This window comes from Ips typographus, linkage group LG11 (genome assembly GCF_016097725.1).
Source record: "Ips typographus isolate SLU linkage group LG11, UJ_Ityp_2.0, whole genome shotgun sequence".
Classification (NCBI taxonomy): domain Eukaryota; kingdom Metazoa; phylum Arthropoda; class Insecta; order Coleoptera; family Curculionidae; genus Ips; species Ips typographus.
The window spans coordinates 10,394,845-10,409,025 of record NC_138432.1 but is presented as its reverse complement, the minus strand read 5'-3'; the positions used below and the strand labels follow the sequence as shown (position 1 = coordinate 10,409,025).

The 14,181-nt window shown below is 36.1% G+C and overlaps 2 protein-coding genes and 1 long non-coding RNA gene across 8 annotated transcripts in view; 1 reads left to right on the top strand and 2 right to left on the bottom strand.

Annotated features, from left to right (window-relative positions):
- Nucleotides 1-104: 104 nt before the first annotated feature.
- Ets98B (DNA-binding protein Ets98B) lies at nucleotides 105-8,241 on the bottom strand. Its single transcript, XM_081988934.1, has 5 exons — nucleotides 7,376-8,241; nucleotides 4,424-5,465; nucleotides 2,526-2,680; nucleotides 2,040-2,154; nucleotides 105-1,325 (listed from the first exon to the last, which is right to left on the bottom strand). The coding sequence occupies exons 1-5, from the start codon at nucleotides 7,409-7,411 to the stop codon at nucleotides 988-990; spliced, it is 1,686 nt and encodes a 561-aa protein (XP_081845060.1). The 5' UTR covers nucleotides 7,412-8,241; the 3' UTR covers nucleotides 105-987.
- The window catches only part of LOC145735164 (uncharacterized), a 19,355-nt gene continuing 8,280 nt past the window's right edge, over nucleotides 3,107-14,181 (top strand). Inside the window, exon 1 of the long non-coding RNA XR_014179590.1 lies at nucleotides 3,107-3,261. This is a non-coding gene — a long non-coding RNA (uncharacterized LOC145735164). The remainder of the gene's footprint in view (nucleotides 3,262-14,181) is intronic.
- LOC145735139 (uncharacterized) overlaps nucleotides 10,888-14,181 on the bottom strand; it is a 20,795-nt gene continuing 17,501 nt past the window's right edge. For 5 of the 6 annotated variants that reach the window (XM_081988911.1, XM_081988913.1, XM_081988914.1 and 2 more), the window contains exons 17-19: nucleotides 13,864-14,149; nucleotides 11,801-11,970; nucleotides 10,888-11,561 (exon numbers count right to left, since the gene is read on the bottom strand). In XM_081988911.1, coding sequence (XP_081845037.1) covers nucleotides 11,851-11,970; nucleotides 13,864-14,149 — 406 coding nt within the window. In that variant the 3' untranslated portion in view covers nucleotides 10,888-11,561; nucleotides 11,801-11,850. The remainder of the gene's footprint in view (nucleotides 11,562-11,800; nucleotides 11,971-13,863; nucleotides 14,150-14,181) is intronic. The other variant, XM_081988912.1, reaches the window with a different exon arrangement.

Genomic DNA, 14,181 nt, shown 5'->3' with positions numbered 1-14,181 from the left:
GTTATACACTCGTGAGTTATGTTCCTGAAAAGACCTTACAAGCTTTTGTTTTCATCAAGAGAATTTGATTAACACGGTTAATTTGAAAAAAAAAATCACACTGATATCTTGAACATTGCTTTATATTATTACCGATTTGGTAATTATTATTTTCACTGGATTAACGAAATAAATTATTAATAAATAAAAAAAAAACATAAATATTGTATACACCATGATATAAAATATAAAATTGTTGTGATGTATAGAAAACTTATAATACAATAATGAGTATTTTTAACGCTACACACTATCCAAAAACATCGAACCATTTAGAACGTAATTTGGTTACAAAAATTACGGTCTCTTTGGTATTTTTAGAAAAAACATCTTAGCAACTAAAACTCGTTCATAGAACTTACATTACATCGATATATCATAGATATATGGGACCAAAATCACCAGTTTTCTCCACATCAAGTCAAAGTTATAAATCAACGCTTTCATTATACAGTGAAATACGGTTTTTTGTGGGCGATTGTACGAGCTGCGAAAGCCTAAACCAGCTTGAGCACCGGAAACAAATTGACGCGCACAAAAAAGCCGTAATAATCTGCGAGCTGGTTGCATAACTTTGTGACGTGTTTACTCCCTGGTAGATATTCTAATTAAGATTGACACATTATTGGAAATTACCTTCCGATTGGGCGCCAAAATGCGCGTACCAGGTCGCTGACGGTAATACCCCGTAGCGCCTAGAAACTTATCAGCACTTCGATAACTTCAAAGTGCTGTTATACAAACTACGTCACTATCGTTACTATAATATTATAAATTAATCCCTTCACCAATATAATCCCTCACGTAACAAATACTAAATATAATTTGGCGAGTAAAACCCTCTGGTGGAAGCAATATGCACTGTCAAAAAAAAAAAAAGGCAATGAGATCACATGACCTACAATGATTGAACCTTAATCAGAACGTTTCACTCGCCAATCCACCACCTTACAGATTGTAGGGGTGGCAGAACTGATAGACGAGACGTTGCGATCGTTCCGTCTTTTTCATAATTCCCTTTTTGTAGTACTGTCTGATCGATCTGCTCAACTTGTCGTAGTTCATGGCCGGCCGATTTTTGCGCTTGCCCCATAACCGTGCCACTTTCACCGAATCCTCGATTTTGAAGATGCCTTTGGTGCGATCCAACCAGCGGATACACGATCCGTGCGTTTGCGGACTGGACAGCAACTCTTTAAGAAACTGCCACAAGTGGATGTGGGAGCCTGTACGCGTCGTTCCTGACTTATTTGGGTCGGATGTTGGGTGCGATTCGTCATCCTCATCTGAAAATGTTGTTTTTAGGTGTGGATTTTTCATGTTCAATGATTGAAACCGTCCAAACTATATCAACAAGATGAGACAGTTGGGCTCAGTGGCCCATTAACCAAAGTTGGTTTGGTGGTGAAGATGTAATAACGAGTAAATATTAGCACTGTTTTTCTTTATAAGCTTTCTGTCATATTAATCAATCAAAATGGCTCTTCTAACCTGTCAAAGTCAAGCCAAGTATGTGAGCCATAGAGTAATAACATTTGTTCTGGAACAGCCACTATATTGATAGACACTGGACGTTACTTTAGGGGTTCATAGCTTAGTAAAAACAACAACCAGTTAGTATTTTAAGGCCATTTTACGCCCCCCGTTGATTTTGTCATTAACCTATTTATGTCGTTCTTAGTGTGTGTGCCATTTACATGATTTATCTAAATAACTTGTGCGTGACCAAACCATTCACACACAAAAATTCAAATACCAGCCAGGCCTATTAATTCCGTTGTAACCTTATTAACGTTGGAATATAGCACACACTATAATATAAGATCTCTGAACGTAATTTTCTGAATAACAGAGTCGAGAAAACACGTAGCAGCCCGTCAAGGTTATCGGGTTTTGCGATTTATCTCGAGGGAATCGTCTATTGTTTGCCTTTGTCTTAAAAATTAGCGGTTTTCAGATAGGCAAACTTGCTGGGTCATGCGAAAAAACCGTGAACTTACCCTCCGAAATATCGCCAGCGGGTGCGGGCACTGTTTCCGGTATCCAGTTTTTCGCGTTCTCTTCCGCATTGGCGGCTTTCCAGATCTCCAGTTGGGCATGAAGGATCATGCCTCCCTACAACCAGAAAATCACCATCAATAAACGTCCTTAACATTATTTGACATCGATTAAGATTATACATGATCGGAATTTACATCATGAGCAGGTACGAAGCAAAGCAAAAGGTGATTAAATTCCATGTGTTTTCGTTTGGGTATGTGGGTCGCGCATAGCAAGGAACTTTCTCCTTTAACATAAACGTAAATTTCTTCTTTCTTTCACCCCCCCCCCCCCCTCCGATTGCCTTGATGTCATACATTCTTCTTAAGGTCGGTGAACGACATTGCCAGAAGAAATGCATTCGCCAAATTCATTAAATTATTTGCTCATCAGGTACAATCAGCGCATATTCTTTGCTCTTTTCAGTAAACATTCAAGACACTTACTTGTGGAGCTCTGCTAGCAAAGTCCTTGTCTGAAAGGGTTAGAAGGTTTGCTCCGGACATTTCCCAGTTTTCCGCCACCGGTTCCGGACAGCTAAACTGTCGGGCTGTCCAACGGATCCAGGACAGGACATCCGCAGGACTCCATTTTGATGGATCTGTTAAAGTAATCAATTTAATTACTCACTTAAAAACAGTTTTAGTTGAAATTGAAACGTTTTTGATTTGTTGTTGAGATGGCAGACGACTGTTGATGTTTTTTTTTAACACTTTCGGCTTTTTTAATTGCTTATCATATCATCAGGGCTGCATTAAATAAAAATGCACTACTGTTGGCTATCTGTGGTTATTGTAAATTAGTTAGGTTAGGGCTAGGAAAATGTTAAATTTTAGATTTTTAGAATTCAACATTCTAACGGTCAAACCGTCTAAACTCTACCGTCTGTCAAAATTAAAACCAGTGTATTGCCATACTGTTTCAATGACATTTGATAGAGCAGGATACAGATACATTAGTATCATGAGCACCGCCTACTATATTCTAGAATGTGCCTGTCAAAAATTCCAATATAGCGGAAATAGTGGTGACATTTTGCGTTTGTTTCTATTGTGGAACTTGAGTTTTTTGAGGATTAGATGCATTTTCACGGTTTAAAATCATGACTTTTCGTGTTTTTGAACTCAATAGTGGTTGAACACTTTGAAATGGAATGATTTTACCCTAACACTATACTCAATGGTAAGTACAAGTGCTTTCTAGTACAGTAAACTTATTAGGTACTTGTTACATGCACAGGTATGTGAGTTACATTTTTGTTTTATTAAATAATTTTGAATGAATGTTCTTGATAATAACATAAGGAGCATTTACCAGTTTTGCTTACCTAGTTTTAAAAAGTTTTCTCATATTGAACAGCGTTTAAACCATAGTTTGCTGTATGTTGTACTCTCCAGGACAAATTGTTTAGGCTGGACTTGATTGTGTATAAAACGCTCTTTCTATACATATCTGAATCTTTTTCACTCACAACTTGCAATCAACTACACGAAATAATAAAAAAAAAACATATTTCTTACTGCGTTTGCATATACATTTGTGTATAAAACGAAAAACGCCGCCATTAAAAGTGACATTTTAGGCTTACTAGAATAGAGGGCGCTGTGTGACCGTCTGTCAACATTGTAAATAATGAGCATGTTATCCATGACATGAAAAATAAATGGATGGGTGTTGTTTACGTTGATATTAGACTTAATATTTTACCACACGTGACTAAATTCAAATGCTCGTATATTTAGAAACAAAAAACTGGTATAAGCAACAACCGCACCCTCTTACGTGCATATTAGTATTATTTACTGGTGTTTCCCATTACGCAATACTGTTGTTTGGTTTTTTTTCCCTTCCATAGAATATACCCACATAGAAAAGGAAGTTATTTATAACCGAGTGCCCCACCTACTCTTAACAGCTTTGGCACTTAAAATATAAAAAAATAATTAGTTTTTTCTATTGATTGACCAATCTAAAGTGACCAGATCTAACGGTTGGTTTGTTAGTGCTCCAGAACCACAATAATTGTCCTTCAACTTTTTCATACATTTAAATGTCATTCGTGTTTACGTCCTAAACAGCCAAAAGCTTGACCTTCCCGTGTTTTGGCCACACCCTGAACTTAAAGACTTGTTATCTAGCATAATTTATCTTTTAGGTGGCTTACGAAGTAAAAGGTAACAATGGCCCGAACAAATTTTATTTTAAAATCAGATAAGCCAACAATTTACTTACGTAATGTGTACTAGTTTTGGAAAAATAGGTGGTTTTTGATACTGTGCGTGAAACAAATACCAACAGCTGACGTCATCGTCATATCCACAATAAAAATCCAACAAAAACTCACCAGGTGAAATGCCAAGCAAGGTACAGGTATCGTCCACGTCCTTCCTCATCTGTTCAATGGCTAAATTGAGCACGGGTTCGATGCTTTCGCGGGAAATTTGCTCGTCGCAACCCATCATCAAGTCGTCAGTGGTATCGTTTGGTTCCTGTTCCATTTTGATGTCGCCGAAATTGAAATCAATCGGGTGGATGTTGAACTTTTTCTGGAAACTGGTGTCTCTGAGAAACTGTCTGAGCAATTGGTGGTCTTTCGGAGGCTCAGGAGCGCGAACTTTCTGATCAAACAACCCTCCCAAAGCTTCAGAGTCTTGGAGGTCACCCAAGATTTCCGTTAAGTCAACCGTGCTTTCTTGTTTGATGGTTTTCTGGGGTTCGAACAAGACCTGGTGCACGTCCGCGGGCGATGACACGTTGGAGTAGCTGGAGGCGGCTGGTGAAACTGGGGAGGAATGTTCTTTGGACAGGGGAAGGTAGTTTTCCTCCTTAATACCAAAAGGTGATAAAGCTGGAAGGGGAGATGTGGATTCTTTTTTGATGTATCCTAAGTAATCTTCATTACCGCAAGGTGATTTGGAGTAGACTGAACTAGGGCTTCCAGTGTATAAGGAGTACTCAGGACTACTGGGGTAGAACGTTTGTTCTCTGTAGTTGACAAACTGGTCGTTAGGGGATAATAGTCCTTGCGAATTAGGGGAGTACGGAGACACGGATCCACTTAAATGTCCCAAAGAGTTAGGCTGGGGTACCTCCAAGTGAATAGGGGAACGCGGGGAGAGGTCGTACTTTCTATCCCCTAGTAAAGTTTGAAAGTCTGGTTGGAACTCGTTATCTGAAGCCAAAGATTGACTGTCAGGGGAACTGGGGTAAAACGTGGCGAATATTTTCGGTTGTACGTTGAACTTGTCTGATTGGCCTGGATAGAGATTGGTCACAGTTGAGGAGGGTTGTTCACCTCCAGGCAGGAGAGATAAGTCGAAATTTTCAGCGAAAGCGTTGTAGTCACATGGAGGAGTGAAGCCTGCAGAAGGCACGGTTTGAGGCATCTGAAAATAAATTACTATTATTATTATTAATTCAACCGCACATGTGACTCCCTTCTGAATAAATATTTGAACAATATCCTTCGTTGATTTATTCAAAGTTTACTTAGAAATTACGCAAGTTAATAAGCTTGACGTACCTAAAAATTTAAATGTGTTTGCCGAAAAATCTAAATTTAAATTTTCCGCACAAATAATAAACATTCGATTGAACTTAGACTATCCACGATTATTGTACCGCCATTTTACACAAAAATCCTTGACCATTCCCAGAAACCACTCTGTACATACACCTTGATTCATTATTTTAACCTTTAAATGTTAAACAACGAAGAAAAGTCCACTTTACCTACGAAGTAGTTAATGTACCAGTGGTTTTTCTCATTCGTAGGGAATTTGGTGACGTAACCATTTTTTTTCTTAAATCCGTTTATTTTTGGTAACAGATTGCGGATTTAACGTCACCAGAAGCTTTTTTTGCTGTATTGTGATTACGCCAGTTCCATGCAAATTGAGCATTTATTACGGTTTGTGCAAACGTTACGTAAAAACCTTAAAAACACCTTTTAACTGCACTCAGTCATCAACAACGAGAATTTCCAAGAAAGAAAAGAGAAAGTTGGGTCTGAGCAAGAATATTAAACGCACTCAACAAGACAAGAAATCAACAATGTTATTGCTGTTTGTTACGTATTTTTTGCCCACCTACTTGTTTCAGTTAATGTATTTACTTTGTTTCGTTTTAACGAAACAATGGATTAGCACCACAAGTTCTTTGTCTAAAGAAAACTTCAAACAGTTCAATGGGCCTGTCCCACAATTTTTTTTTATTTCATAACTACAAAGACGGATTGAAAATAATATACCCGTATTTTTTTGTTTTCAAAAATATTAAGTCTAAATAGAAAAAAAATGATGATAAAAACTACATTAATCTCATGTTTAAAACGCCCGCCGCCGGTGACGTACTACACTATCAACCAATCAGCGACAAGAAGTGAAACAAATGGCGTGCAACAGCCAATAAAATCGCCCAGAATTACGTACGTCACATGCGCGCCAAAACAGATCTTTTAAATTTAATGGACAAATTCAAACTAATGTAGGAACATTTACGACCATCATTTTTTCTTCAAGAATATGAAAAATTAGTTTTTTGATCCTATTCTTTCGATTCCAGTCATTAAAACAAAAATTTATGATATGTGGGATAGGCCCATTGAGCATTTTCAAATTTGTGTAAAATGTGGAGAACTGCTGTACTTTTGTGTGTGTTAAGTTTGGTCTAGACTTTTACATTTAATTAGTCCCACTCAATGTTGGACTCTAATTTGGGACACTTTGTATATAGAAGACTATTATGTAATTCTAGAAGAAGAATTTTTTAACTTTTGCAGCAACTTTTTATGGAATCTAACAGTAAATAGAACCACAATTGATATAGCGCTGTAACCCACTCAACCACTTGGGTATTGGGTACCATCTACGGCGTGGCATGGTACCCAAGTTACAGAGAGAGAGAGAGAGATAGAAAAAGAGAGAGAGATTTATCGTTGAATCTTATAGAGGTTTCAAGGTTGGTAGGTTTTTCCAAAAGAACACGTAATAGGCGATTAATGTTTTGTAGTTAAGTACAGTTTCTTCCTCTAGAATGTTTTTTTTAAAACAATTTTAGTTTCTATGTCGTGAAGTGAAAATAAGTTTTATTCACCATTGTTTTTCACTAGTAATCTTATCATCATAAAATTGAAATATACACTTATCTCTACTTTTGGCTTTTTCTAATGAAGTGATACGGTTGAAATAACAAACTTGTTTTGTTCAAGTTGTGCAATTAAAATGTAGTGATTTTTAATTAAAATTTAAAATAAAACGTGCAAGATTACTTTAAAAACAGGAAAACAATCACTTACCGACTCCATGACGGTCACTCTGTCCGCCAACACCATAATAAGCACCTTGGTGGCCGAAATAGTTGCGAATCTCACCCAAAAGATCAACGGAGGATGATAAACGAATTTGGCCCAATCAAAATCAGTGAAAACCGCAAAAAATCATAGAAAATCACGCGAATCAAAGTCGCGTTCCGCACTATTCAAGTCTGTGGCACTTAATGTTGCTCGATAGCGAAACGCGGCCTACTTTCAGCGCGACTACAGTACCACCACAGGAACCAGATCGAGTTGCTCGCAAGGATCAAGTGAAAGAACAGTCTACGCTTTACTACAGAGTGGTTAAGAGCCAGTTTTGTGACTATCGGATGGTTAAAGTTAACTGTCACTCTCTGGCTTAAGGACAATTCACACTATCGAAGATGATCAACTGGTTTTGGATAATTTAGAAGAGGTTTCGCTATTTTTAAAGCACTAAAATTGAAATAAAACTATTAGCTATTTAATTCTTAAAAAAAAAATTAAGCTAAATCCCAGAGGAAGTGGCTGTGACGTCATATTGCCGGATTAATCAGACATCCAACGAGGTGTGTTTATGGTAAAAATTGCAGATCTCTAACTTGAGACGATGCTGAGATATTCAAGAAAAACTAGAGTCAAATTTCACGACCTCTAGCGGTTAAACGGTGCAACTTAGACTTGCCCGCTCAACGTCACGTGATAGTCCCATTCATTAGCTTTCTTTTGTCATGTGATGCAGAATGTTTCAAATAAGCGTGGTATGATGTGAAGTATAATGAAATTTTGACTTAAATTTGGAATTTTTGGTCCTACCATACTAACAGCGGCCATATTGGATTTCGCTCAATCAAAGTGACCTTTTTTACTAATTACAAACTGGGAAACACAATTTTGAAGTCTATTTTCCTCTAAGTGGTACGGTTTCCGCTGTGACTTTGAAAGTATGGCAATTTTGACAGTTTACCCTTAAAAATATACATTTTGACAAATGACACTCCGCGTCACATTTCTACCATAAACCTAAACCTTTTTAGACAGTCAAACACAATCTTCAAAATGAAAAAATTTTCCAAAGAAACCTATGGGGGCCCCCTTCAAGGTAAACGGTATGCTGTACAGAAAAATGTCATATTTAGTAAAAGTTGTCCCCCCTTAGGGTGAAAATGTGGTAAAATTTCACATATTTAACTCAAACCGTTTTCGAGATATTCGTGAAAATATTTGAAATAAAATAATAATTTTTTTTAAATTTTTAATGTGTCGATACATAATGTTTAAAATAAGCGAGTTATTAACGATTTTTTGGAAAAATTCTAAAAATTTTGACTTCAATTTGGAATTTTGGATTTTGCTCAATCAAAGTGACCTTTTTTACTAATTTTAAACTGGGGAACACGAATCTGGCGTTCATTTTGCTTGACCTTGAAATTATGACAATTTTGACAGTTTTTAGGGTGTTAACCTAAAAACCATTAACTTAAATTTTTCTAGACAGTCAAGAAGAATTTTCAACATTAAAAAAAATTACGAAAAAGTTTAAGGGTCCCCTATAAAAAATGTCAGAAATTCAGTTTTTTATTATTTTTTTTGAGATATTTATGAAAATATTCGAAATACAATAACAAACTTTGACGTCCTCTAGCGGCCAAACGGTACAACTTAGCCTGGTCCGCTCAACGTCACGTGATAGCTCCATTCATTAGCTGTCTTTTGTCATTTAATGTGTCGATACAGAATGTTTCTAATAAGCGAGTTATGAACGATTTTCTAGAAAAATTCTCAAAATTTTGACTTACATTTGTTATTTTTGGTCCTACCATACTAACAGCGGCCATATTGGATTTTGCCCAATCAAAGTGGCCTTTTTTACTAATTTTAAACTGGGGAACATAAACCTGGCGTTCATTTTGCTTGACCTTGAAATGATAATAATTTTGACAGTTTTTAGGGCGTGGCATCCTTAAAAATTACATTTCGACAACACACACAACAATTTTCAAAATTAAAAAATTTTAATGGCCCCCTGTAAAAAATGTCAGAAATTCAGTTTTTTATTTTTTTTTTCGAGATATTTATGAAAATATTCGAAATACAATAACAAACTTTGACGTCCTCTAGCGGCCAAACGGTACAACTTAGCTTGGTCCGCTCAACGTCACGTGATAACCCCATTCATTAGCTGTCTTTTCTTAAAGGGTGCATCTCTACAGAATGTTTCAAATAAGCGATTTATGGAGAATTTTTTGGGAAATTTCATACAAATTTATCTGAAATTGAGTTTTTCTTAATGGATAACCGCCGCCATTTTCGTGGTTTTAAATTAAAACTTTTTGTTTTGATCAATTTACATGATTTTGCTCATTTTTATATATATTTTTAGTTTTGACCTTAGGAATATGATTCTGCTGTCAAAATGACACATAACGTAATGACAGTTTGTCACGTGACACAAACACAAATTCAAAAATGTATTAATTATTACGTCACTGCCACTAGCTCTGGGACGGACTGTATACAATTTAAACTATACTGAATATCAAACAAAATTAAGATGACGTGGTAATTGTCGTTTCAGTGTGGTGGCTTTCCACCACCATCTAAGTGGTAATCAAAATGTGGGTTTTGTCCTCTTGACATTTTTTTAATAGAAAGCTAAAGAAAATAAGCAACCTGATGCGATTTTCGACACCGTCATCCTCATGGCTTTGCCAATTAAATCTGATGCTGCACTGCACCAGGTGGTTGCAACCAAATTTCTACAAAAATTAGCATACATGATTAATTACCACTTTGTAAAACGTCACAGCTAAATCTTAGAATCAATGACGTCTCTCCATAAATATTATAGTTTCGTAAAACTTAATAACAACATGAAAAAAACCATGAGAAGCCCACGTGTGTGTATGATTATCTAAGAACAATCAAACACCTCTTAATCAAGTAATTTTCCATTTGAAACGAGCAAACAAAATATTTTCATCAGGTGATCTAAGTGGACATCCCAGTTGCTTTATTCAATGTACTCATAGTGATTTGGGTCACTTACGTAATACAATAGTGACCAATTGATTTATTGGTCGTATCGTGGGAAAACCCACTTGGCAACTATCGATACTAATTGCACACATTTTCCTGCCTAGACCCTAAGGTTATATACAGAAAACCATAATGGGAAGGGCGATTCTTGTTTGTTTTCGTCGCTAAATGTTAACAATTGGCCTTGAATTTGTCTCCACACAACCAATAATACCATCATTAACATATTGGGTTCAGTTATGTATGAGAAAAAAAAATCGTAATTATGATTGATTTTGTTTGTGTGTCGTTTAAATCCCTGATGATGGCGCAATCTGGTAAACACGTTCAGGCTAATTTGATTTACAAACAAAGTTTTTAGTTTGTTTGGAGAAATAACTGTTCGTAATGTAGGCAACCAACCTTACACGTTTTTTTTTTTTTTTTTTTTCTGGTGTGACAGCTGGGATGTTTTTAAAGGTGAGTAAAAAACAATCTAAAAATTTCTATTTAAATATATTATTTACAATATTATTGAGTAAACCGTGGAAATGTCAGAACGTGGTGTGCGTTATATACAAATACGCACTAATAATAATTTATTTAAAATGTATAAAAATAGGTAAAAAAAGCACAGAAATTATAGTTATGTACAAAGTTTTTAAATAAAACATCAAATTAGATTAACGAGTAAATGTACACACTGGGGGCAAAGCAGAACGGTTTTTATGTATATCATATGTACATGGTTAAGGGAACAAAGCATTGTTCATCCGACCCTAACAAATCGTTATAATCGAATTAAGCGGAAAATTCGATTAAAAACACGTACATAACAAAAATACCAAAAACGATGACACGAAACATACAGCGTAAAATTAATACGTTCCTCTTAATTAGAAAAGCCTACATCCTAGGCAAACATGGAAAATACCCCGAAAGTCTCCTAGAACGTGAATTCCCTAGAAAGAAACCGCATTACTCTTACATTGTATGTACAGAAGAAAAAAGTTGGATAAAATAAATAACTATATAACTGGTTGGCAAGAGAGAAAGGTGTGTGACAGAGAATAGTGCGTCAACCGGCCGCTGCGGCGCTGGACGTTTGAGCGATGTTCCCCATCGTGCTGGAACCGGAGCCAATCAGCGATCTAAAGCTCATCCTGGCACCCTAGAAAATATCACCAACTATTAATTTAACCTTTTAACAGAAAAATTACAGGTTAGATAGGATGTTAGGCAAAACAACTTGAGTTTACGTTGAAGAATGTTAGGAGAAATCCGAGTCTCGGGTCAGATTTGGTAAAAAAAAACGTGGAAGAAAAAGTCAGACATTTCCTATGACACCTTATGAGTTAGGAAGAGCTACGAAAATAGTACATGCTCCTAAATTGTTCGTTAGACGTTTACCGATCGTGGCCGAACATGGGGGAGTTGGGCAAATTAGCAAAAAATCTAATTTAAGAGGAACCGTTCAAGCTAGAACCACCGCTAAGGCCCGTCAAACTGGGCACGCTCGAGCTTGACGATAGGGTACTAAGTACCCCAGAGGTACGTTTCCTCAACTGGCTGGCAGCGTCCTAGAACAGTACCGTAAATACCACCAGCAAATGCAAATTTAGAGTTTCTTACTCGTAAGCCGTAAAATATTTTTTTGTATACAGGGTAGTATAGTTTTAACTGTCAATAATTCACCATTCACCCAAGCCAAAAAATGAGTTGTCATGCATTATGTCCTCCCTAACATTATGTGATGTTAATGACGTTTGTCACAATTGTCCAGTGGCGTAGATACAGGAAGATTCTTTTAATTTTTCTGTCTTATTTTCTACGTAACTAGATCTTTTAATTTCTTAGTTCAAGTTGAAAAAGAAAGTATTTCTTTCAAAATTCTGATTTGCATCTTCGTTTACTAGATAACTAACTTGACCTAACCTAACCCAACCCAACTTTCGGACAAATTGAAAGATTTAGTCTTGAAAATTGACTTTGTAGTCAGTTTTCACAGTTTTCAGACAAATTGAAAGACTTTAGCCTTGACAATTGACTTGTAGCCATAAAAAACTGCTTTTTCTAGAATTTTTTACTACAAATTCACATATTTAAACCTTGAAAATTGACTTCAACACCAAAAAGGTGACATCAGAAGCTTAAAATTTGCATTTGATGTAAGTTTTCATAATTTGAAAACAAATTTCAATATATTAGTCTTAAATACTGGATATTGACATTAACTTCATGAAAATTGGCTTAAAAACTAACTCTCTGGACTATTTTTAGTGCTTTCAACTTGGAAAATGGAGTTTCAAGCCCATCTTTGTCAAGTTTTTGACATGGCAGACTTAAAAAAACCATTTTTACATTCTCCATATGCGTAAAATTGCCATTTCAAGCTTTGTCCCTATTAAATTGACTTTTAGACACCTCAGTGCTAAAATTTCACGCATTTTTTAAAAAACTAGACTGTTTTTAGTGCTTTAAAGCTATTTTCAGCCTGAAATCGAGTTTCAAGACTATCTTCACCAAATTTTTGACATATCAGGCCTAAAGGCCAGTTTGTACACTGTCCATAGTCTTGAAAATGTCATTTCAAGCTTCTTCACTACTAAATTTACTTCTTTACACTCATAAGTGTAGCATTTCTAAGAAACTCTGTTTTTAGAGCTTTTCAAGACTGAAAAATTGGGTTTAAGACTATTTCTAAAAGCGAACTTTCAATAATAAAAGTAAAAACGATATTAGTCTTGAGAACTAATTTTTAGAAATGAATTAGTCAGCGAAAATTTAATTTGGACTATTTCCAGTGTATAATTTACTTCTAGACTTGTTTCTTGACTATTTTCAGTATTAAAAATGAATTTCATGCGTAATCCAATCTTTGTCTTGATTTCCGGACTGTTTGGTCTTGAAATCCAGTTTTAGACACTCAATCAGGATTGCAGTCTGAGAAAACGAATTTTTTAGTACAAATTTGGATTCTCACAAGTCTTTTTAAAATAGTAAAAAAAAATCCTGTTTTTTTACTATTTTAAGGACAACCACTTTTGGCAACACTATTTTTATAAAATGAAATATTATTAGTCCTTTTTTTTTGGGTTTTAAACCGTGTTTATCTCGTAAACGGAATTTAAAATCAAAATTTTACAAGAGGTACGTTTTTCTCCAAATTGAACAAGGAAATTAAAAAACCTCAGTTATTTTTTAAAAAATATCCAATGAGCGTAGAAAATAGAGCGGGAAAATCAAGACCCTTCCCAGGATCAACACTACATAAACAATTTTGACAAACGTCATTCATATCACGAATATTCATTTCATAAGTACTTTGAATAAAATTAATCTGACGGACTGTATCTTCCTTAGGAAACATTGCATGTTAACTTATTTTTCTCAGTCTTCAGTTTGTCAAATTTTGGACAAACATATTACGGCTCACGGTTCTAAAACTCTGACACAACCAAACGTCAACCTACTTGTATGGCTGACCCCAGAAAACTGGATATGGCTCTGGTGACGTTGACAGCGGCTGTCAACAGATTGCTACGAATCATCGAGTCCCCCTGGTCGTCGATGCCCGGCACCGGGTTCAAACTGACTGGTGGTAGGGCACGTGGCCGGGACGTGGTGCTCGTCGTTTCCACGTCAACGTCGTCGATGCTGTTGCTCACGCTTATGGTGGAGACGGTGGAGAATCGCGGTCTTTGATTGATATGCGCCAAGAGCGGGTCTCTTTCGGTCGTCGAGGTTAGTCTAGGTGGTCTGGAAGAGAATTTTGTTCGCTCTTGGTTTTA